Below are 25,992 nucleotides of genomic sequence, written 5' to 3'. Positions count from 1 at the left end.
CACAGAGGGGACAGGAGGCCACGCTCAAAGGAAATGTCCTCTGTCCCATTTTCTACAAGCATGTTACACTCAGAAGTATGGAGCGTGTGCGTGTGCACATTTCCTCTGTGACACCTGTCAAAGCCACAGCCCTGGACCTCCGAGAAGTAGGGCAAGGAGTATGGTCAGGAGGTTGCAGGAAGCATCGTAATTAAGACAGAAAGCCCTGGCAAGCAGGGGGGTAGTGATCAGCGGCATGTGTCTCGATGAGAAAACATCTTGGAAACTAGTCCAGGGACTGAGCATTAGCCAGAACGTTCCTATGGCACCAACAGATTGTTTTTTACAAAGGAGATCACCAGGAGGATGGGGGGAGAGAGCAAGAGAATGAGAACAGTATGAGGAGAAGAGCACCCGATCCACCAGCCGCGGGGCTGCCGCTCAGTCCCCAGGGCAGGGAGCTGGTCACAGAAGCCCCAGCTGGGGGGAGCAGGGTATCTGCGTCGACCCTGCCATTTATGAGCCCTGGCTACTTCTGGTGACCCCACCTCCGTCCGCTCAGGGGAAAGAACACGCATCATGAAAACCACGCTCCGGACTGCGGTCGCCCACCTCTGGGAGCTCGCACAAACCCCATCAGAGATTCTGAGGTGCTAGGGAGGGCTGAACATGGGCTTTTATTTTTAAGATCCCCAAAAGACCCTAACATGCACCCAGGGATGAATTCTCATGGAATCAACTGTGACAGCCTGAGTGGTGTACCCTGACTTCATGGGTGGAACCCTCACCTGGCGTGGTGCAACTTGGAGATGGGGCCTCTGTGAAGGTAAATGCAGTTAAGTGAGGCCACCGGGGTGGGCCTGACCCACCAGGACCGGCGTCCTGAGCAGAAGAGCCACAAGAGCTGTCCCTCCCTGCGCAGGGGAGGCCTGGCGAGGACGAGAAGGCGCCGGCTGCCGAGCCGCACATAAACGGGATACTACTCCTACTGTGGGGGTGGGGACGTGACACAATCCCTCTGCCGGCCCACACCCTCCGCCCAGGGACGCAGTCTCCTGTCGGGGCCCGGCTGTACCTTCTGTGTAGCCACACGCCTGGGTGAGGGCCTGGCAGTGGGTCAGCAGTGCGATCCTGGTCACGGTCACCCCGAGCACGCTCCCGTCCTTGCACGTCTTATACTGAAACAAGAGGACGCCGTGCAGGCGGGGGTTCCGAGGAGACAGCCAGTCCAGTCTGCCCACCCGTCAGGAGCCCGCGTGTAGCCCTGCGACCCACCTCGATGTACGCGGTGTCATTGTTCGCATCTTTGATGTGTGGGAACCAATCTCGAGGGGGCTTGGAGAGATGCTTTGACTCGGTGACAAACCACAGCAGCTTTGGCCAACCTTGGAAATAAAGAACAATCCCACTCAGGGGACCGTGACCCAGAACGCAGGTCCGCAGCATCCCATCCCCTTCCCGTGGCCCATGTGGCAGCACCACGAGCCAGGCGGGACCTGCAGTGCTGCCGTCAAGCCTCAGACCACATCAGCAGCATGGACACCGCCAGCTACACCGGGCCACACGGCAGGCGACAGGGGACGTGTTACGGGAGGCGGCTGTGTGTACAAGAGCGTGTCTGGGACCTGAGGAGACGCAGGACCTTCCTGCGTGGAGTCCCCAGCAAGGCTCCGGGTGGCGGCGTACCTTTGAACTGCGGGATCTCCCCCGTTGGGCTTTTTGGCAGCCCTTTGTGGCAAGCGTCGCTCGTCAAGGCCACGGTGACTCCGCAGCTTCCGAGCAAGAACCCGATCTGCTGGCTTCCGGCGTCCTGGGGGAGGCGACAGGGAGACAAGTCACAAAGCCAGGAAGGACGGCTGTGTTCCTGGCAACACGCGGCCTCGCCCTTGGGTTCTGGGTCGGAGGGAACCTCCCTGAATGACCAGCAACGTGGGGTGCGAACAGGAGTCCACAGAGCCCGGGTTGCACCCAGGTGGCACTCATTGCTGTGGGACCCTGAACAGAATAGCTGGCTAGCTCAGCCTCCGTCTCCTGGTCTGCTGCGAGGGAGGAACCGAGGAGCGTAGACAGTGCTCAGGTGTGGCTGGCATGCAGCGGGTCTCCTGAGAGGATTCAGACTATGACTGTGGGACGTGATTAGTGTGGAGAACAGAAAGCACCCAGGAAACATCTTCCTACTTACATGGAGCCTGATTTTAAAGATGCTCAGAGCACAGGGCCCTGCCCTGTCTGATGTCACGTGATTGCGCGAGCTGGACACCCAGTCCCGACTGACACAGTGAAGACCTGCCACCCTCCTGCACCCTGAGCAAGCCTCGTCTGTGAGCGGGGACACAGGGCTGGATGGACCACCCCCCTTACGGGACATGGAGTCCAGAAGCCCTGAATGACCAGCACTGATGTGGCAGACCCTGTGGGACAGGGCTCTCCTGGGACCGTCCACCCTGTGGTCTGGTCGCTGACCACGTCCAGCTGCCTGGGCCACGTCTGTTCAGCTGGCTTTCTTTATGCCCACCGGTCACACCAGCTCTGATTCAGAAAACAAGAGCTGGGAAGGAGCGGGCATTCCTACAACCAGACATCACAACGTGGTGAGCAGGCCACCCTCATTCGGTCCCCTAGCACGCAGCCTGAACCGTTGGCCGACCAGCCACGGCTTCCTGTCACTCTGCCGGCATGCGCCCCGCTGCGAAAGCATGGGATGACCTGGGGTGTTTCCAGCAGGTAAAGTCTGCAGCACTGACATCTTAAAAGTAGTCTTTCAAGTGGTTCACAGTTCCACCCCACAGGTAAAGCCACGATCCTTATGTCGAATTGTGCACCACCAGCCTCCTGACGTTGCGTGCGGCGCTGAGCGGGATGCAGAGGGCTGGCACCCGACAGACAGATGGACCCGTTTCAGGTACCTTTCTGTCATGCACTGCTTCTTTAGAGTTTTTAACAATCACTCAAATGTGAATTTGCGTATCACGCTGCCAAACATCGAGACAGGTTCTGAGACCCCATTCGGCAGCAGGAAGGCATTTCTTTGTGAGCGAGAACTTGCTGAGACCACCTCCCTCCCGGCCATGTGAGCAACGGTGCAGAAGAGTGAGTGCAGGGCTGTCAGCCGCGACCTGCCGGGGCCGGTGGCCGTGCTGAGGGCTCACCTCCCATCTGGGCTCTCCCGCACCCTGACTTTCTAGAACCTGTTCCTGACTGATTTCTAATGTGATGTAATCACGCACACAAGACAGGAGCCCAGAGGAAGAGGTGGGATTGCAGGTGAGGAGAGTGACAGACAGAAGTCCACAGTTCAGAAATTCAGACCTCACACCTGCTCCGCCCTCAGCTGGAAGGGGGTTCTTGTCCCGTCCATCTGTTAAATTCTTCCTCAGAGCTCGAGCCCACTCTGCAGAACAGCTCTGCCCACCCCGGCCCATCGCTGGAGGCAAGACTGGTGCCTGCTCTCCAAGTCGCCCCTGTTGCTCCTTCAAGCACCGAGACGCCCGAAACCCAGCGCACACTTGACCCTGGAGCCTGGACCCTGCGGGTGGATGCCCCCTCCACACGGTGTTGGGGCTGTGGTCCTCCATGGGCCCGTCTCCTCATGGAGCCTCCTACCCATCCTTTGGGAACGGCTGCCTCCAGCTGCCCCAGCTTTGGGAAGCTGCATCTTGCCTCCAGAGGACTCTGAATAAACCACGTAGACTCTGGCCCTCACGGGGCTCCCTGTGTGCCTTTTCCTTGGGATGCCCATGTCCCCTCCTCGGTTGAGGGCCGCTCCTCTGAAGGGCTGGGCTGTCAGGATGGTGACCACCTCCCCGGTCACAAGGTCTTGCGAATGATTCTTTTTGACTCTTCAAGAAAAGCCAGACCACACCTGACTTCAGCCCGTCACCTCCAACCCTCCTGCAACACAGACAGGTGCCAAGTTACGTCACCCCATAAGAAGTCTCTCCTTGGTCTCTCCGATGACCCCAGAGCCTCCGATAGGCCGGCGTGGACACGTCCCTCCACGCGGTCTGTTCTGTCCCAGGCTCCCAGTCAGGAAGCAGCAATCACACTCCCAAGAAGGATTCTCACAAACGTGAGGACAGCTCACAGAAAGTCCCTCTTATGAACACACTTCGGATATGTGGCCCCACGATGACTAGGTGGTGTTGGGCCAATTTTGTCCTTTGCCAAAGGGGCAGTTCACCGGCTCTCAGGAGGTGGAGCAGGGCAGAAATGGGGCAAAGGTGTCTAGGGGGCATGGGCTTCAGATGTTCTGGCTCTGCACAGGCCTGGGGCCTACAGACCATTCTGTCCCTGGTCCCTGATCCTTGGAACATGCCCACTCTGACCCCTTCCTAACGGCCTTGCTATTTTCCCATCAGATTCACGTTCCCGTGGCAGAGCCCGTGTCAGCTGAGGGGAGATCCTGGGGGAGCCTCTTGGCTGGCCGGCCGATGTGCCCTGCAGACAGCTGGCCTTACTCAAGCTCGGCCGCCTCAGCAGGGCGACAGCAACAGGCTGTCCCAGCTCTGCTGTGACCCGGCAGGGCCCATCGTGCAAATTCCCCTGGATGCTCCACACGCCCTGGCCAAACCACCCAGGAACTCCAGTCCCTCCTGCTGCGAACTCCTCATGGAAAGATGAGCTTTCTCCGCCCACCCCAAGAACTAGGGTGGAGAATAAATACATGCACAAGACTAAATGGTTCAGTTCAGTGAATGACATTCAGGATTTGGAAAACTGGCTCTCATGCGGCCCTTTGTGGCAAATCTGGTGGGCACAGAACCGGTTGATAGAGGAAATGTTCACATACTCCATCATTTTATCCCATTCTGAACTGTGCGGTGCCAAAGGATTCTTTTGTTTAAAAATAAGTTTTCTTTCTTTTTAAAAAAACTTTTTTTTTTTTAAAGATTTCATTTATTTATTTGAGAGAGAGAGAACACCAGCAGGAGGAGGGGCAGAAGGAGAGGGAGAAGCAGGCTCTCCGCTGAGCAGGGAGCCTGATGCGGGGCTCGATCCCAGGACCCCGAGATCATGACCTGAGCCACAGGAAGATGCTTCACCAACTGAGCCACCCAGGTGCCCCTAAAAATAAGTTTTCTGAGACACGAATGTCATGTTCTGAAGTCACAGAGCCTGAGGAATGATGCTCAGTTTCTGGCTTCAGTAAGACAAAATCATCTCCTGGTTGTTTTCCACAAGGAAATGGTCTGATGGAGAGAGAAGGACCTCAGCATTTTCTTCTGAGAAGGATCTTCAGGTTCTGTGGTGCAGGCTGATAATCCGAGGGTCTATCGTGGGTTGGAGAGCACGCCACCTGGAAGGTCACAGCCTAGCTGCCTGAGACAAGTCCCCGCAGGACCAATAAGGCACAGGTGAGACTCCACTCCACTGCTCACACCTGGGCCAGCAGAGCTCCTTCTTGGGTGCACGCACCTGCATGGACCCTCACTGAACCACCAGAGTTGCTGCTAAAGGTTCTCCTCAGCAAAGGGGGCTGAGCTATGGTCAGCACAACTCATGACAAAATACCTTCCTTCCCAGGGATTATTACTGCAGGAACTTCCTACTCACACAATTAAAAAGGCTTCCACTACAATTAAAATGAACAGACTACACATCTGCCAAACAGTCAAAGGATACTCAGCCTTGTTATTTCAAAGCATCGAGAAGCAGAAAGAGCAGAGGATGATGCATGTTTGTATCAGTAGTATTTGAAACGATGTGCCTAGGTTGTCCAGTGGCAGAAAGAGCAGAGGCACGTGCCTCCCTGCTCAAGTGGTCTCCTGGCTAAAGACTTCCAGATTATCACTTTGATGCTACCGATACAGACCTCAGAGGGCGTTGAGCCTTGAATTAAGGTCACTAGCCCTTTGCATTTCCATGGGCCTCAACCCACTGAATTTAACATCAAGAGAAGAGGAGCCTTGTATGTCCCCCGAGGTGGTTTTCAGGTTAACTGTCATAGAATTAACCTTGGCACCAAGGAGTCACCTAGAAGAACGTGGCTATCCATTCAATCCCCAAACCCTTCCGCATTTCTCAATCGCGAAGATCACAGGACTCAGGTCTTGATGAAGACTTTGTGGGGTGTCTACCGCACACCTGGAGTGCTGGCAGCAAACACTTGCAGGAATCGGGCCACTGGAGGAGGCTCTGAGGTCAGGGGTGGCAGGATGCCCCCGACTTCCAGGGTCACCAGCTGCCCCGCCTGACACTGACACATGCCCGAGAGGTCAAGTATGCAACTCCCGAGTTTTGGAACCAGGAAACCAAAACAGCAACCATCCCCCTTCATTTTCTAAGGGAACCCCACATTCTCTCCTTCCATTCCAAGGAGCGGAGTTTCAAATGTACACACGCACCCTCAACAGACCCGGAGGCATCCCCGAGGCACTGGAAGGTGAATGACCCTGTTGAGTATCAGAGTAGCCACAAAGACAGCTGGAAAATTCTCCAGAAACTCTGAGCCTGGGCACATGTAAACCATGATATTTTGTGCATGACAGTGTGCCGAATGAAGCCTAGATCAATCCAGTGCAGAGTTCAAGGGCATAATATAGAACATAACCAGTGACGGCGGGTACCACACCTCATGGCCGTCAGCTCCACCTCCTTCAATGACATCAGACCATCTGTCTTCAGGAACCATCAATGTCTACCCTAGTAAAGTCTCCTCCCCTTGTCTCTTCCTGAAGTTTCTGTAGCTTTGCTTTACTATGGAAAGTCATTCATGTGGACGAAAAAACACTGATATGTGGAATATGTACAATGTTTCTTACACTTGACTACACTATAACAGCAAGATTTAGAATTACATCTGGCAAATCATAGGTGAACAAGGGACTCCATTATGTCCAAACACCAAAACATAAGCAACAACCAACACCCTCTGAAATAAAAATTAAGAAAATCTATCAATTATCCAAATTTCTAGCATAACAACACTGAAGAATGAGATATTCAAACACTTGACAGATTACTAAGCTCAGTGTTCTTTTTTTTTAAAATTAAGGTATAATTGACATATTCTATTAATTTCAAATGTAAAACAATGATTCAATATTTGTACATACTGCAAAATTATCACTACACAAGAAAAGTTAAGAACTTTAAAGATTTACTCTCTTGGCAACTTTCAAATGTGCACTACACTACCACTGTATATGGTCACCATGCTATACATTATATCCCCCTGACTTTTTATTCTATTTATAACTGGTAGTCTGTACATGTCCGTCTTCTTCAGCCATTTCACCCACCCCACAACCACCACCACTGGCAACCACCAATCTCTTCTCTGTATCTGTGAGTTTTGTTTGTTCATTTGTTTTGTTTTTTAGATCCCATATTTAAGAGAAATCGTAGGATGTTTGTCTTTCTCTGACTTACTTCACTTAGCATATCAAGGTCCCTCCATGTCATTGCAAATGGCAAGGTTTCATTCTTTTTTTATGGCTGAGTAATGTATGTATACACTACCTTTTCTTTTTCCATTCATCCATTGATGGGCATTTAGGTTGTTTCCATATCTTGACTATTGTAAATAATGCTGCAATGAACATAGAGGTGTATATATTTGTTTGAATTAGTGTTTTCATTTTTGTTTAGAAAAATACCTAGTGTAATCAATCGCTGGATTGTACGGTAGTTCTATTTTTAATTTTTTGAGGAACCTTCATACTATTTTCCACAGTGGCTGCACCAGTTTGCGTTCCCACCAACGGTGCACAAGGGTTCCCTCTTCTCTGCATCCTTGCTAATACTTGCTATTTCTTGTCTTTTTAATATTAGCCATTTTAAAAGGTATGAAGTGATATCTCATTGTGGTTTTTTTATAAAGGTTTTATTTATTTATTTGATAGAGAGAGTGAGCACAAGCAGGGGGAGTGGTAGGCAGAGGGAGCAGCAGGCAGAGGCAGAGGGAGAAGCAGGCTCCCTGCAGAGCAGGGAGCCCGATGTGGGGCTTGATCCTAGAACCCTGGGATCATGACCTGAGCCCAAGGCAGATGCTTAACTGAGTGAGCCACCCAGGCGCCCCCTCATTGTGATTTTAATTTATATTTCCATGATGATTAGTGATGTTGAGCATCTTTGTGCCTATTGGTCATCTGTGTGTCTCCTTTGGAAAAATATTCAGATATTTTCCCTATTTTTTAATTGGATTATGTCTTTTGCTATTGAGTGGTATGAATTTTACATATATTTTGGATATTATCCCTTATCAGATACACAGTTTGCAAGCATTTTCTCCCATTCAGTAGGAATGGACTCTTGCCTTTTCATTGCGGTGACGGTTTCCTTTGCTGTGCAGAAGCTTTTTAGTTTGATGTCGTTCCACGTGTTTGTTTTTGCTTCTGTTGCCTTTGCCTTTGGCGTCAGATCCAAAAGATCTCACCAAGACTGACGTCAAGGAGCTTACTTGGAGCCTATGTTTTCTGCTAGGAGTTTATGGTTTCAGGTCTTACATTCAAGTCTTAATCCATTTTGAGTTAATTTTTGTGTTCTGGGTAAGATAGGGGTCTAGTTTCATTCTTTTGCATGTGGCTGTCCAATTTCCCCAGTGTCATTTATTAAAGAGACTGTTCTTTTCCCGTTGTGTATTCTTGGATCTTTTGTCCTAAATTAATTGGTGATATATGTGTAGGTTTATTTCTGGGCTATTATATTCTACTGATCTGTGTGTCTGTTTTATGACAATACCGCACTGTTTTAATTACTATATGTAATGTAGTTTGAAACCAGGGAGCCAGGTGTCCCTAGCTTTGTTCTTCTTACTCAACATTGCTTTGGCTATTTGGGGTCTTCTGTGGTTCCGTATAAATTTTTGGAATGTTTGTTCTATTTCTGTGAACAGTGCCATTGGAATTTTAATAGGGATTGCACTGAATCTGCAGATTGCTTTGGGTAATATGGACATTTTAACAATATTATTTCTCCCAATCCATAAGCATGGACTATCTTTCCATTTATTTGTGTCTTTGTCAATTTCTTTCATCAATGTCTTATGATTTTCAGAGTATAGGTCTTTCATCTCTTTAGTTAAATTTATTCCTAGGTATTTTATTTTATTTTATTTTTGGATATAAGTATTAATGGGATTGTTTTCTTAATTTCTCTGATTGTTCATCGTTATTGTATAGAAATGCAATCAATTTTATATGTTTATTTTTTGCCCTACAACTTTACTCAATTCACTGAATAATTTGAATAGTTTTTTGTAGAGGCTTTAGGGTTTTCTAAATATCAAATGTCATCCTCAAATAGAGATAGTTTTACCTCTTCCTTAACAATTTGGATGCCATTTACATCTTTTTTTTTTTTTAAAGATTTTATTTATTTATTTGACATAGAGAGACACAGCGAGAGAGGAAACACAAGCAGGAGGAATGGGAGAGGGAGAAGCAGGCTTCCCGCCAAGCAGAGCGCCTGATGCGAGGCTCGATCCCAGGACTCTGGGACCATGACCTGGGCTGAAGGCAGACGCTTAACAACTGAGCCATCCAGGCGTCCCTACGTTTTTTCTTGCCTAAATGCTCTGGCTAGCACTTCCAATACTATGTTGAATAGAAGTGACAAGAAGAAAAGTTTTCAGCTTTTCACAAATGAGTAAAAGGTTAGCTGTGGGCTTGTCCTATATGGCCTTTATTATTTTGAAGTATATTCCCTCTAGGCTCACTTTGCTGAGTTTTTTTTTTTTTAAATAAAAAATGAATGTTGACAAATAGACATTTCTCTGAAGAAGACACACATATGGCCAATAGACACATGAAAAGATGCCCAACATCACTTATCATCAGGGAAATGCAAATCAAAACTATAATGAGATATCACCTCACACTTGTCAGAATGGCTAAAATAAAATACACAAGAAACAACAAGTGTTGGCAAGGATGTGGAGAAAGGGAAACCCTCTTGTACTATGGGTAGGAATGCAAACTGGTGCAGCCACACTGGAAAACAGTGTGGAGGTTCCTCCAAAAATTAAAAATAGAGCTACCCTACCATCCAGCAATTGCACTGGTAGATATTTACCCAAAGAATACAAAAATACTAATTCAAAGGGATACATGCATCGTGATGTTTAAAGCAGCATCATCTGCAAAAGCCAAATTATGGAAACAGCCCAGGTGTCCATCGAATGATGAATGGATAAATAAGATGTTGTGTATATATACAATGGAATATTACTCAGCCATCAAAAAGAATGAAATCTTGTCATATGCTGTCAATGACGTGGATGGAACTAGAGAGTATTAAGCTAAGTGAAATAAGTCAAAGAAAGACAAATACCATCTGATTTCAATCACACATGGAATTTAAGAAACAAATGACCAAATGGGGGGAGAGAGGCAAACCAAGAAATGGACTCTTTTAACTATAGAGAACAGACTGATGGTCACCAGAGGGGAGGGGGCTGGGGGTACAGGTGAGACAGGTGATGGGGATGAAGGAGTGCACTTGCTTTGATGAGCACCAGGTGTTGTATGGAACTGTTGAATCACTACACTGTATACCTGAAAGTAATATAACTCTGCATGTTAACTAGCAGGAATTTAAATAAAAACATAAAAAAAAAAATTTGAAAGTTGCCAATGCTTTTTCTGCATCTATGATCATATGACTAACTTTCATTTTGTCAATGTAGTGTATCACATTGACTGATTTGTGAGTGTTGGCCCATCCATGCATTCCTGAATATATTCCACTATATAATGGAATATGATCCTTTTAATGTATTATTGAACTCTGTTTGCTAATATTTTGTTGAGGGTTTTTGCATCTATGCTCATCAGGGATATTGGCCTGTAATTTTATTTACTTACGGCATCCTTGTCTCGTACTGGTATCAGGGTAATGCTGCCCTGTAAGATGAGTTTGGAAGCTTCCCTTCCTCTCAATGTTTTGGAAGAGATGGAGAAGGGGAGGTATTAAATCTGTTTGCATGTTTGGTGGAATTCACCAGGGAAGCCATCTGGTCCTGGACTTCTGTTTGCTGGAGGTTTCTGATCAGAGTCAAGCTCCTTACTACTAACCAGTATTCAGGTATTCTACTTCTTCATGATTCAGCCTTGGAAAGTGAATGTATATAGGGATTGGGGTTCAATTTTTGGCATATAGTTGTTCACAGTAGTCTCTTATAACCCTTTGTCTTTCTGTGGTGTTGGCTGTAACTTCTGTTTCATTTCTGATTATATTTGAGTCCTGTTCTCTTGTTTTCTGGCTGAGTCCACCTACAGGGGGATCAATATTGTTTATCTTTTGAAAGAACCAACTTCTTAGTGTCATTAATTTTTCCCCCCTATATCTTTATAGTACCTATTTCATTTATTCCCACAATGATCTTTGTTCCTTCCTTCTACTATCTCTGGGCTTTATTTGCTCTTTTTCCTTGAGGTTTAAAATTAGATTATTAGAGATTTTTATCATGGACTAATGTAGGCCTGTATCACTATGACCTTCCTTCTTAGAACCACTTCTGCTAAATTTAGATTTTATATGTTCTGTTTTTGTTTAAATTGATCTCAAGCTGTTTTTTTCCTTTTCCTTTGATTTCCTCGTTGACTCACTGTTTGTTCAGTAGCATGTTGTTTAATCTCCACATATTTGTGAATTTTCCAGCTTTCTTCATGTAATGGATTTCTAGTTTCATACTGCTGTGGGTCAGAAAAGATGCTTGATATGATTTCACTCTTCTTAAATTTACTGAGACTTGCTTTGTGGCTTAACATGTGATCTATCCTGGAGGACATTCCAAACGCCCTTGAGGAGAATGCATATTCTGTTGCTTACGAATGGAATGTTCTACATAAATTAAGTCCATTGGTGTAAGTGGGGTATCAAAGTCCCCTACTACTGCTGTATTGCATTTCTCTCTTTAGGTCTATTAATATTTGCTTTATATATTTAGGTGCTCCTATGCTGGGTACATAAATGTTTTTACAAACGTTATGTCTTCTTTGTGGACTGATCCCTTTATCATTATGTAATCCCCTTCTTTGTCTCTTATTAACAGTCTTTGTTGTAAAGTCTATTTTGTCTGATGTAACTAACAGTCCCCAGACACAGCTCTTCCTCTTTCTTTTCATTTCCACTTCCATGGAATATCTCTCTGCATCCCTTCACTTTCAGCCTCTGTGTGTCCTTACATCTGAAGTGAGCCTCTTGGATTGCTCTTGTTTTTTTCCCATTGACTCACTCTTGGTCTCTTGGTTAGAGAATTTAGTCCTTCTACATTTGAAGTATTGATAAGCAGATACTTATTGCCATTTTGTTAATTATTTTCTGGCTTTTTTTCAGTAGGGCCTCTCTGTTCCTTTCTTCCTCTCTTTGTCCTTTGTGATTTGATGACTTCCTTTAGTGTTACACTTCGATTCCTTTCCCTTTATATTTTGTGTCTCTACTGGAGGTATTCGGTTTTTGGTCACCATAAGGTTCACATATAACAGCCTATATACACACGCACACATATATTTAATTGTGTGTGTGTGTGTATCTTAGTCTATTTTAATCTGATAGCAACTTAAGTTTGAACATACTCTAAAACTGAGTTTACCTGCCCTCCCCATATTTAATGTTTTGATATTACACTTACATCTTTTTACTTTGTGTATCCCTTAACTAAGTATTGTGGTTTTCATGATTTTTACTACTTTTGTCTTTTTAACCTTCATTCTAGTTTTAGTTTTATTAAGTAATTAATCCATTACCTTTACTCTACATTGACCTTTACCAGTAAGATTTATACTCTCATTTATTTCCTTGTTACTAATCAATGCCCTCTCTCTTCAGCTTAAAGAAGTCCCTTAACATTTCTCATAGGGCCTGTTTAGTGGTGACGAACCCCTTCAGGTTTTGCTTGTCTGGAAAACTATCCCTCCTTCAATTCTGACTGACAGCCTTGCTGGGCAGAGTAGCCTTGGTTGTAGGTTTTCTTTTCAGGACTTTGAATATATCCTGCTGCTCTCTTCTGGCCCTCAAGGTTTCTGCTGAAAAATCTGTTGAGAGTCTTAGTAGTTTCCTTGTATGTAACAAGCTGTTTTTCTCCTGCTGCTTTTATGATTCTCTCATTAACGTTTGACACTTTAATTATAATGTGTCTTGCTGTGAATTTTTTGGATTCATCTTACTGTCAGCTCTCCAGGCTCCCTGGACCTGGATATCTGTTTCTTTTCCTAGGTTAGGGATGTTTCTGCTATTATTTCTTCAATTACATTTTCTGCCCCTTTCTCTCTTTCCCCTCCTTCTGAGACTCCCTAATGTGAATGCTGTTGCACTTGATATTGTTCCTCAAGCTATCTTAACTTAAAATAAATTGTTTTTGTTTCTTTTTGCTGCTCTGTTGAGGTCTACTATCCTGTCTTCTTGAGAGCTGATGCTTTCTTCTGCTTCATCTATGGGAAATTTCCAGGGCATTCTTCAGTTCAGTTATGTTATTCTTATTTTTTTTTTTTTAGAGATTTTATTTATTTATTTGACAGAGACAGAGACAGTGAGAGCAGGAACACAAGCAGGGGGAGTGGGAGAGGGAGAAGCAGGCTTCCTGCTGAGCCGGAAGCCCGATGCGGGACTCGATCCCAGGACCCTGGGATCATGACCTGAGCCGAAGGCAGTCGCTTAACCAACTGAGCCACCCAGGCGCCCCAGTTATGTTATTCTTAAGTTCTGTGACTTCTGTCTGGTATTTCCTTCTGTTTGCCATCTCCTTGTTGAAGTTCTCACTGTGTTCATCCGTTCTTCTCCGGAGTTCAGTGAGTGTCTTTATGACCATGACTTTGAACTACTTATCAGGTAAATTATTTAGCTCCATTTCATTAAGGTTTTATCTTGTTCTTTTTTCTGGAACAAAGTCCTCTGTGTCTTTGTTTTGTTTGACTCTCTGTATTAAGTGCAGCAGCCAACTCTCCCAGTCTGGAAGGAGTGGCCCGTGCAAGCGATGAATCTTCTCATGCACCCTTGCCCTTGGATGTCTCTTGAACTTTTCTGATTGTCTCAGCAGCCAGATTTATTCCTGATATGTTCCCATTGCTGAGGCTGTGCCAAGACCCATCCATGTTCCAAAGGGAGGAATCCTATTGAGCACCCAGTTTCAGGCTGACTGGAAGCCAGGCTCTCAGGCAGCAGCTTTTAACGTATGCAAATATATACAGTCCTGTGGGACCACACTCATAAACCCTGCTTGCCTCTGGACCAGGACGTCTGGAGGGGTCTCCCGGGCTATAGTTGCAAACATCAGGGCTCCAGATGCATGTGTAGCTCCTTTCTGGGAGATGGAATGAGCTGTAGCAAGGTCAAGGGAGAGTGCGAAGTTGTCCCCCATCTGTGTTCCCTGAGAGTCCCTCCATAGTCTCCAAATCTGTGGCAAACCTGAAAATGGCACCTCAGGCTGCAGCCCCAGGACAAGTAAATAGCCCTTTATCACAGACAGACTGGGCACGTGCATCAGTGTGCTGTCTGTGCAGTGCCCCGGGGTGGCCATCTGTCAGGAACTCTCTGTCCAGGTGATACAGTCCTGTGGGGCCCAGGTATGCAAGCCCCCAGAGCTGGGCGTGCACCTGCCAGCTTTGGCAAGGCTGTGGGACGGTGTGGGGCTGCAGCTCACCCACTGGCTTTAGGGCAGTATCAAGGGAGAAGCAGAGGCAACAACGGAGCAGGTCTGTGCCGTCCCCAGACACAGTCCCAACCCTGTGCCTCGGGCATATGCTCTAAGATTAGCCAATGGATCTTCTTCACACATAGTGTGATCACTTCCCAAACCGCTCCTTCTGCACAGGGCCCTGGGACAAGTGAGTTGAGCGTGAGCTCCATGTGTGTGCCGGACACAAAGGCAGGTGTTTTGGGGGCTCATCTCCCTGGTGCAGGCTCCAGGGATTGGAACGCCTGACTTCAGCACGAACCCCTCACTTCGGGAGAGGGCTCCAAGTTTGTGAGATCCCTCCCACGTGTGGGTCACAGTGCAGGGGTGGGGCGTTCGGGGAGACAGCATCTCTGCCTCTCCTACCTCCCTCACTTTACGTGAAGGAGCTGATCAGCTAGTTTTTGGGTCTTTTTTTAGAGGGGGTTTTTCATATGGAGCTGTAGATGTGGAGTGACCGGGGGAAGAGGTGAGCTCGGCATCTTCCTGCACCACCGTCTTGCACAGCCCGCATCAGCGCTCTGTCACCATCGCCCAGAAGCTCCACCTCCGAGAAGCTGCCCATGCTAAATCCTGCCGCCGAGCTGGGCTTGCCAGGGTCTGTTCCCTCTACTGACACAGCTGACGAAAACCCGCACAGAGCCTCAGAAATAACAAAAACCTCTCTGTGCTTCTCGATCCACATCCTGCTGAGATGAAAAGCCATTTAAAAAACAGCCACCCATGCATGCTGACCTCAAAACAGAACGTTCCACTGCAGCCGAGCCTGACACTCCCCCGGGGTGACAGGCTTGAACGTAACAACACGCTCTTTACCTTTCTCGTGAGCGGGACTTCAATGGGCACGGGGACAACTTCGGCCAGCAGGCAGCCGTAGAAGGCCACCATCGAGGCAGCAGGGTCATTGTTGGGGAACACCAGCGCCACCTGCACGGACATAGAGCAGAGGGGGATTAACCATCCAATTGATGCCACGGGCTCTCAGAAATACTGAAGAGGGACGCAAACCACAGGGCTCATGCTCTAAGTAAGAACAGAGATTGCAACAAAAATTAGGTGCGTGCTGGAAAATACATTTTAGTAAATACCATGTACTTTTCCTTTAATGTATGTGGAAGCCAAACACATTACTGACGGTCATCTAGAACATTCACTGCCCCAGAATACAACCATACCGATGGTTCGCGCATCGCCTTCCCTACTATGCACCTTTACACACTGTGAACCATCACCGTGCACACACTGCCTCATTTCTCACCATTTTCACGGGCTCAGCAGGGGCTTCCCCATGCGTCCATGTGGCCTTCACCAGTGTGCCCCCCACGAGGGCAGGCTGACAGCGGGGGTGGGGGTGCGCGGACCACACAGGACTCTGTTCTGGTCCCTGGCCAGGATTAACCCCTCTGGGCCTTAGTTTTCCTACCTGCGTCCTAGTGTTGTGAGGAAGGTCACCTGAGAAGGTGTAAGAGCTCAGCGTGAGGCCCGGTGCACGGCACGCAGGCGTGAACGTTAGCCCGCCTGGCTGTCAGCCCCCTGCGCTGCTCTCACAGAGGAGGCTCCCGTGAACACCTGCTCCCCTTGTTCCACCCATTGACTTCCCACGCGGCCTCACGAGTGGAGGGCGCAGTGAGCACGGCGTTATCAAAGCCGGGTCACTTTAATCCCCATGGGTAGTGTGATTTTTAAAATATGCTGCTGATAGCCCTGAGCATGTCTTAATGATGAACGACTTTTCTACAGGATGGCTTATAATGACTCTTCCTCGCATCAAGCACTTCATTCCCCTTGCCTATTTACCTGTGTTTCCACATGTGCCCTAAAATCGGGATGAATTTTAAATATAGCTGATAGCATTCTCTCTCACACTTTATGCAAAGACATGACATAGTATCTGTTTTATTTTTATCGCCACCATTAATGTTTTATGCACACTTGTCAAAACTTCCCTTTACGTTGGCACCTAGTATTTCACGAATACGCCGTCCAGCGTAAGTGTGCATGGAGCTCATTCTAGTGCCTGCCATGCAGCTCATCTACCGTGGACCCAACTTGCTGTTCTGCCGCTGCAGCTCCTCAGGGAGCAGCCTTTCCTGTCGCCTCGTTCGGAAAGACTCCTTGCGACAAAGCGTAGCCGTCTTGTCTGCACTCCCCGCTCTGCTCTGCAGAACCCTGCTCCTGGGCCAACGCACGTCACTCCCGCACGCCGGTCCCGCATCTGTGTTGCTGTCCCTCCCTGCAGACAACTGCTTGCTGCGTGTTCATAAGCACACAGGCCCCATGATTTAACGTGCACAGGTCACTTCTGCATCACCTCACTCAGGGACTTAACCAGTTTTTTCTTGAATAAGGTCCTAACTAGAAGTCATTATTTTTGCCATGAACAGCTGGGGATAAGATGTTCTATTTCGATATTTAAATAAGCAAATTGACACAAAGGGATTCAGACGGCAGCTGGGAACAGAACCGGCCACATCTTAAATTTGGCCATGTTGGAAATTTAGCCACACAGCACAGCTGACAGAAAAAAAATTAAGTTTGGGATTGAATGAAGTTTTCCTTTCTATATGGCATTCCTGCAGTTGATTAAAATCGGCGAAATCAAAGATCAATAACCCTGTAAGGCCAGTAAAAGCCATTCTGCACTACTGATGAACTGTGTTTGAGGAACCCTGAGAAGCGACTTACTCTGTCCCAGCCAGAGGGCAGGCAACCATTAGCAGGACCTTCCAGAAGGAAAAAGACGGTTTCTTTGTATGTCTCTGAGGTCCATCATAGCCTCAGGTGTTCTGCCTTCAGCTGGCAGGCTGAGGCGACAGCAATGCTTTTAGATCTGGATCCGGCACAGCAACAACATTCATCAAGAAAGTGTTTGCAAGGCTTCCGCAGAAGACTCTGAGCTTCCATGCAAAACTGACGGTTGCACCTATGCATAGAGGACCAGATAAATATGGGCTCCTGGTCTTCCAGGAGCACCTGTCCGGGAGGCAGCGTCCTCACCAGGAGCAGAGAACCGAGAGCAACATGGTGACATTGCCAGGCCAGACCAGTCCTGTTTCCGGGACCCAGGGCTAGCTACCAGCCCAGCTCTGCGCAGACGAAGATCAACCTGACCTGGGATTTCAAATCCCCACAGCTGTGTCACTGCGGCTCATGCCCACGATGCTACATAAACCTTGCAGGGTTGTGCTAAATAGGAGGAAATGTTACTGCCAGTGTAAAGTACATAAAAGCAGAATATAACATTGTTCATTATTCTCTCTCAACAATATCAAAGTAATGGACTTGTTCTCATAAACCCACACAGCTCCCCTTCGCTTACTGCTCCACGTATTCCTCTGCGATTTCACTGGACCTAATCACCCACAGGGCATGGCAGCAGCCACGGATCAAGAGGCAGAAGCACATCCCAGCGTCTGCTGAGGTCTCATCTCCTTAAAGCGATTCCTCTTGCTCGGCCTGCGCTCGGCTCTCCCTGCGTCCGGGGCAGCTGCGCAGACAGCCGGCTTGTCCTGTGTTTGCGCACCACACGCTCTCCCGCCCCGGCTCCTTCCCACACTCGCCTGCCGCCTGGCCGGCAGCCCCTGACTTGCTTCTCCTCTCTGGGAAGACTTCTCAGGTCGCAGATGCTCCTCCCGAATGAAAAAGCTCGCTCTCTCCCCTTCCCAGACAGTCCGTCTCCAACTCTTACCACCTCTTTTGGGGACCTTTATCACTTTGCAATTTATAGAAAAGCTAATTATCAATAATGTGTCTATGTACTTTTTAATACTGCAAGCTCCCTGAGGGCAGGCCTCATACGGGATGCATCTTTGTATCTTCCAAAGCTTTCACTACACCTCTCAAAACCCTATTCAGCTTAGGAATATAAATGCCTTTTATTTATTTTATTTTTTTATTTTTAAGATTTTATTTATTTGACAGAGAGAGACACAGCAAGAGAAGGAACACAAACAGGGGGAGTGGGAGAGGGAGAAGCAGGCTTCTCGCCGAACAGGGACCCCGATACAGGGATTCCATCCCAAGACCCATGACCTGAGCCGAAGGCAGACGCTTAACGACTGAGCCACCCAGGCGCCCCTATAAATGCCTTTTAAAAGCCCAAGGTAATTCCCCAAACTACGTTAATAAGGTCACCCATGTGAAAAATGTCTGTAAAGTTTTATGTCCAAGACTGAATATGCTCATTATTCTGGGGAAAATCATGTTTTATTCAAAACTCATTTTGAAAGAGAGTAAAAAATTCTGTTTATTGCAATAGAAGGTTACGATCAATTGACTACTATCGTCACGTATATTTAATAAAAGTACCTATATGCACGTGCCAAATGCTAAGCACATGAATACTGTTTAAGATAATTTAGAAAAGTAGTTCCCCTCACACAGTTCAAATCAGCCTTTGCCAAAAAACCTCCTTACACAGTTTATTCTATCAAAACTGTCCCCTCAAATTCCTCCTAACATCTTAGCTGAACAGAGGTGCTTTACTTTGTCCTTGTTATTGTCAAGGAACTTCAAGAGTCTGGAGCCACGCTACACAAGAACTTTTAACAAAGTCACTGCACTAAGAGACTAAGACTATCCACCAAATCAGAGCTAAGGGAGATATCACATTACACAGGACTTTTTATTGTGGTGAATCTACATAAAGCTGAGCGTCTCGACTATTTCCAAGTGCACGGGGGCATTAAGGATATCCGTCCTGCTGTGCAGCCCTCACCATCCAGAACCAGCCCCAGAATTCTCATCTTCCTCAACTGAAGCCTCCAGCCCCCCAGCCCCTCCTTCAGCTCCCCCGGCCCCTCCCCTCAACCCCCAGGCCCCCCATCCCCCAGCCCCTCCTCCTCCCCTGACAGCCACCTCGCTCTATCTCCAGGATGTTAACTGCCCTAAGCACCTCCTATATCTGTTCTTTGTGGCTGCCTCATTTCACGTAGCATAAAACCCTCAAGGCCCACCCACGGGTTAATGTGTGCCAGAATTTATTTTCTTTTTAAGACTGCTTGATATTCCTGTGTGTGTACACCACATTCTGTTTCTCCGTTCATCTGTCCGCGGACACTTGAGTTACTTCCCCCTTCTGGTTTTGTGAATAACGCTGCTCTGAATACTAGTGTAAAACATCTGTTCAAGCCCCTGCTTTCAATTCTTCTGGAAGGGAAGGGAAATCGTTGGATCAAGGGGTGATTCCGTGGTTAATTTCCAAGGGCACCACCATACTGTTTCCCAGTGGCTGCACCAGGGGACCTTCCTACCGGCAGCGCTGAGGTTCCAATTTCTTCATTCTTGCCACTGTAAGGGACGTGCTGAATCACTGGGGTTTTAACGTACTTGTCCCCGAATGAGCAGGCACGTGGAGCTTCTTTTCAGGTGCTTGCTGGCCACCTGCAACGCTTCTCTGGGGAAATGTCTATTCAAGTTCTCTGCCCATTGCTTCACCTCTTTTTTTTTTTTGGTTGTTGCTGAATTGTAGGAGTTTTGTTTACATATTCTGGATGCTAATCTCTTACCAGATACAGGATTTGTAGAAACGTTTTCTCCCATCCTGTGGCACACAGGAGTTATTCTGATAATATCCAATTTATGTTTTCATTTTTGTTGCCTGTGTTTTCAGTGTCATCTAAGAAATGACTGCCAAATTGTGTGATTAAGCTTTCCCCCATGATTTATTCTAAGAGTTTTATAGTTTTTGCTCTTAGGTTTTGATCCATTGTGAGTTAATTTTTTACTCGATGGTTCCACTTTCTCCTTCTGCTTGTGGGTGCCCAGTTTCCCAGCACCATTCGTTGAAGAGACTGTCCTTTCCCTGTTTCATGTCCTAGCGCCCTTAATGAGAACCATTCCCCCACACACGAGAGGGTTTCTCTCCGGGCGCTCTTCTCCACCATCTGCATGTCTGTCTTTATGTCAGTACCGCACCGTGTTAGTGACTTGCTTTGTAGTAAGCTTTACGATCAGGAAGTGGCAAGACCTATAACTGACATTTAAAAGCCAGAGGTCAAGCCTGTTCAATAAACAAGTGTCAAGAATCGCAGTCCACCACACAAGGACTGTGACAATCTCTCAAAAGATTCCTCATAATGGGCCCATTTCTTTATAGTATCTTAAGTCCATTGCAGCTTATGTTCTTGTTGGTTTGGTGCTCAGCACTGGTATTTTTATGAAATTCAATTAGAGTTCTTTGGGCACAGGTAGGATAAATCAGTGTTGGGGTCTAAGGTACAAAACAGCCAATGGGGAGAAGGTGCAACATTTGCAAGCAAGAAAACGCGGTTCTAAGCCCAGCCCCACACCTAAATTGGGGTATAAAGCTGGACAAGGTTATTAACTGCTCTGGGTATAACACTGCAATTGAAATACTAATATCCACTCTGTGTAATTTATCAAGTAAGAATAAAAATTTGCTTATCAATAAAAGACAGTAGCCTCTGTCCAGAAATCTAACACGGGGAAAGGAATGGGATGAGCGGCGTGCTGCCGAGATGGTCCGGCTCACTGATGAACATAAGCAAAGTTTTACAATCACTGTCCTGCCTGCCCAGGTAGAGGACATGAGTATGTTTAAACTTAGTGACAACAGGACAGTGGCTGGGAGCACAGGCCCTGGGCTCTGACAGGAATGGACGTGAGCGCTGGCTGAGCCACTTACTGGTTACCTCGCCAGTCTGAGTGTCTTCATTGGTAACACATGAGAAGGACTCCAGCTGAGCTCAAGGAGTTGTTGTGAAGGTCAATGACATCTTGTGTAATTAATCCTAATCCACAGTTAATGTAACAAAGCCTGATTTAGTAGTATTAGCATTAGGAGACAATGAACTCTGGGACTTCCGACAGCAGGTGTCTTTGCTGTGCAGGACCGAGTATTTGCAGGTGTATTAATGTAAAGAGCACTTACCCGGTCTCCAGGTCGTACCATCGGCTCTTGCTTTGTACCTAATTTATGCAGAATGTTGTAAGCCACCTTCATACTTCTTGTCCACAGTTTGCCTATTAACATAAATGACAAAGACACAAGTAAGTGGACACGTGCATTTTCAGTTATGTATCAATGTGCACATTAAACTAGAGAGAGTACTAGTTCATTTTAAGTCTTCAAGTTTTCCTGAGTCCCTGGAATCAGGAAGGAAAATACGAGCCAGCAACTCTGATTCATAAAATCCGAGAAGCCTTAACACTGGAATAAGGTACTAATACAAACACTCTCCATATGCAAGTAGCCCCAGCAAAGCCACCGAAAATTTACCATCACAGGAACTGTAGGGGAAGGTTTCTAGGGAGTAAAGTAGGGCAGGGATCACAAGAGTGCCTACTGCTGATTTCGAGTTATGCGAAATGACACATCTCCTCCGTTAGTAGGTCCTGCCTCACGTGACTGTAACGAATGCAAAGGACACTTAGGACACACTTTGTAGAGCCTGCCCCCTCCCTCCCCAAGATGCAAAATTTTTGAAGAGGAATGCTGGAAATTACAGATGGTACTAAGTATTCTGAGTTGAAGTTTTGAACTCCAGGAAAAAAAGGACCACAAAGCAGGATTAAAAACAGGGTTTAAAAAAACCACCAGGGACACCTGGGTGGCTCAGGTGGTTAAGCGTCTGCCTTCCGCTCAGGTCATGATCCTGGGGTCCTGGGATTGAACCCCAAGTCGGGCTCCCTGCTCCGTGGGGAGCCTATTTCTCCCTCTGCCTACTTCCCCTACTTGTGCTCTCTCTGTCAAAAAAATAAAATCTTAAAAAAAAAAAAAAAAAAGTTTAAAAAAACACGGAAGAAAGAATGGCCAGCTTTGAAGAACCCACAACTTTCCCGTCCCTGCCCCCATCCCAGCGCTGGATACTCCCTCAATGCGACCCAGGCGGGAACACAGCCTGAGACGAAATAAAATGACTCTGAAATCTAACGTGAGCTCTTAGCCACATAAAGGTCCTTCATAATGTGAGCTTCCAGGCACGTTCAGAAGCCAGCAAGGCGTGAGACGTTATGTTAATGTGTCATAACGACAGTTAGGAGCAACTTTAACTTTCCCATAAATAAAATCAGTGTTTTAATCTTTTTCCTATTTTAAATGTAAAAGCTAAATTAAGAAGATTTTTGTTGATAACATTTGTTTTGAATAAAAAAAAAGTTGAATTTGTTTTATTTCACACTGGATTTTGCAGCAATCCAAATTAGGGTTATTACTATTTATCTACCACAAGATTTATCAACTTGTCTCCCCCTTAGCGATTAGGGGACACACAGAATGATTTATCTTGATTTCTCTAAGTCCTAGGGTATTCCTGGTTTATAGCATGTGTTCAACACATGTTTGTTTCATTTATGTCCTAGGGAATCTATAAAAAGCACAAAATTACACTATGTGCTTTGGCATTCTCCTTGAGCACTTGGAATAATTACCAGATATGAAGGTTTCGTCTGCCCTCTTCTCTAGCTCCTCCTCAACACTGCAGTCCTCAAGACTGGCTATCTTACTAGTATTTGGTACTTCGTTGGGTGATCATATTTTCCATAAAAACAGTTACTAGCTAGGGGCACCTGGATGGCTCAGTTGGTTAAGCGTCCAACTCTTGATTTTGGCTCAGATCATGATCTCATGGGTCATGGGATCGGGCCCTGGGTTGGGTGCCGCACTCAGCAGGGAGTCAGCTGGGATTATCTCTCTCCCTCTCCCTTTGCCCCTCCCCTGACTCACCCTCACGGGTGCACTCGCGCTCTCTAAGATAAATAAATAAATCTTTTTTAAAAAAAGTCACTCGCTATTAGAAATGACTCAGTTCCAGAAATGAAAGGAACTTAAATGACTCTTTCTTCTAAAGAAAACACAAGTATTTTTGCCTTCAAATTTCTTTAATATAAACAATATCAGGGAATGATGGTTAAATAAACAATTACAGTCAGTTTACTGTAATTGTAAAACTCAATGTGCTGTACATGAACAAATCAGTTACACTCAAACGATTAGCACCATTATGTTCTGTTAAAGTTCCAACTTCATTCTCAGTTTGGAATATTAACTTTGATGCCATCGTACATTCATACAAAAGCCAGTTTACAACTAAGAGCTTGAAATGGGCAACACACTTTTGGCAAAATACTGGAAATATACTTGGTATTTTTCAAGGATAAAAATATAAAGTTGTTGATTTAAGTGAAAGGAGATAACAACGGTTCTTCACTGATTTATAAAGGAGGAAGAAAAAAACTCCCACCGAGAAAAGTTCCTGGGAAAGTGATCATTCAGAGCGGAACGACAGATAAAGTGTTTTCCTACGAGCAAATGCTGACAGACTTCATCACCACTAAATCACACTTAAAAGAAACATTAAAGGGACTTCTTCAAGCTGAAAAGAAAGGGCACTAAATTAGTAACAAGAAAACACATAAACATATAAATCCCACCAGTGAAGGTAAATATATAGGAATGGTAGTGGACTCTATAAAGTTAGCATAAAGGTTAAAGAACAAAAGTAGTAAATAGGGATATACAAGATAAAAAAGATGTAAAATGTGAGAACATAAATGTGGGCAGGGGGAGTAAAAATGTACAGGTTTAGACTGTGCTTGAACATAAGTTGTTATGAACTTAAAATAGACTGTTATAAAAATAAGTTGTTATATGTAAGTGTCATGGAAACCACCAAGGAAACACCTCTGGCAGATCCACAAAATATAAAGAGAAAGAAATCTAAGGGTAACACTAAAAAAGTCATCAAATCACAAAGGAAAAGAAAAAAAGAAACAGAGAGACCCTACTGAAAAACAACCAGAAAACAATTGCCAAAATGGCAATAAGTACCTACTTATCAGTAATTACTTCAAATGTAGAAGGACTAAATTCTCTAAACAAAAGACAAAGAGTGGATCAAAGGGGAAAAAAACAAGAACAATCAATATGCTGCCTACAAGAGACTGATTTCAGATATAAGGACACACAGAGATGAAAGTGAAAGGATGTAGAAATATATTCCATGCAAATGGGAAAAAAAAAAAGCTGGGGTAGCAATACTTATATCAGACAAAACACAATTTATAACAAAGACTGTAATAAGAGAGAAAGAAGGGAATTACATAACGATAAAGGGATCAGTCCACTAAGACGACATAACATTTGTAAATATTTATATACCCAACATAGGAGCACCTAAATACACAAATCAAATATTAATAGCCCTAAAGGGAGAAATTAACAGCAATACAATAATAGTAGGGAACTTTAATACCCCACTTATATCAATGGATAGATCATCCAGACAGAAAATCAGTAAGGAAACAGTAGCCTTGAACAATACATTAGACCAGATGGACTTAATTTATACAGAACATTCCATCCATAAGCAACAGAATGCACATTATTCTCAAGTGCACCTGGAACATTCTCCAGATCACACATTAGGCCACAAAACAAGTCTCAATAAATTCAAGAAGACTGATACCATATCAAGTATCGTTTCTGACCCATAGTGGTAACAAACTAGAAATCAATTATAAGAAGAAGGCTGGAAAATTCACAAATATGTAGAGATTAAACAACATGCTACTAAGCAACCAGTGGGTCAACAAAGAAATCAAAGAAGAAATAAAAAAAACACCTTTAGACAAATGAAAATACAACATACCAAAACCTACAATTTGCAGCAAAAGTAGATTTAAGATGGAAGTACTTGGCAATACAGACCTGCCTCAAGAAACAAGAAAAATCTCCAATAAACAACCTTACACCTAACCTTACACCTCAAGGTTGGTAGGAAGTAGGAAAAAAACAAATGAAATCCAAGTTAGTTAAAAGAAGGAAATAACAAAGATCAGAGCAGAGCCACATGAAATAGAGACTAGAAAGACAATAGAAAGACAAACATGAGGAATAGACATGAGGAACCATGAGGAAACATAAAACCTGAATAGAACGATTACTAGTAAGGAGATTTAATCAGTAATTAAAAACCTCCCTACAAATAGAAGTCCACAAACAGATGGCTTTCCTGGTGAATTCTAACAGTCAAAGATTTAATACCTATCCTCCTCAAACTCTTCAAAAAAAAAAAAAAAAAAAAAAAGTGAGAGAAGGGAACGATTCCAAACTCATTTTATGAAGCCAGCATTACCCTGATACCAAAACCAGACAAGGACACCACAAAAGAAAAAAAAAACCCAAAAAACAAATAAACAAACAAACAAAAACCCAGGCCCATATTCTTGATACATATAGATGCAAAATTCTTCAACAAAATACTAGCAAACCGAATTCAACAATACATTAAAAGGATCACATATCATGATCAAGTGGGATTTATTCCAGGGACACATGCATGGTCCAACATTGACAAATCAATCAACATGATACATCACATTAACAAAATGAATAAAAATCCTATGTCCATACATGCAGAAAAAGCATTTAACAAAAT

The 25,992-nt window shown here is 45.5% G+C and overlaps 1 protein-coding gene across 1 annotated transcript in view; it reads right to left on the bottom strand.

The window, feature by feature from the left end:
• The window catches only part of DIP2C (disco interacting protein 2 homolog C), a 192,287-nt gene that overhangs the window by 100,090 nt on the left and 66,205 nt on the right, over window positions 1–25,992 (bottom strand). The window contains exons 9-13 of the mRNA XM_035022453.1: window positions 21,486–21,577; window positions 15,410–15,520; window positions 1,666–1,789; window positions 1,255–1,364; window positions 830–1,157 (exon numbers count right to left, since the gene is read on the bottom strand). Coding sequence (XP_034878344.1) covers window positions 830–1,157; window positions 1,255–1,364; window positions 1,666–1,789; window positions 15,410–15,520; window positions 21,486–21,577 — 765 coding nt within the window. The remainder of the gene's footprint in view (window positions 1–829; window positions 1,158–1,254; window positions 1,365–1,665; window positions 1,790–15,409; window positions 15,521–21,485; window positions 21,578–25,992) is intronic.

This window comes from Mirounga leonina, unplaced genomic scaffold (genome assembly GCF_011800145.1).
Source record: "Mirounga leonina isolate KUSES-001 unplaced genomic scaffold, KU_Mleo_1.0 Mir_175, whole genome shotgun sequence".
In the NCBI taxonomy this organism is placed as follows: Eukaryota; Metazoa; Chordata; class Mammalia; order Carnivora; family Phocidae; genus Mirounga; species Mirounga leonina.
The sequence above is the reverse complement of the archived record's forward strand: the minus strand, read 5'-3'. Positions and strand labels throughout refer to the sequence as shown.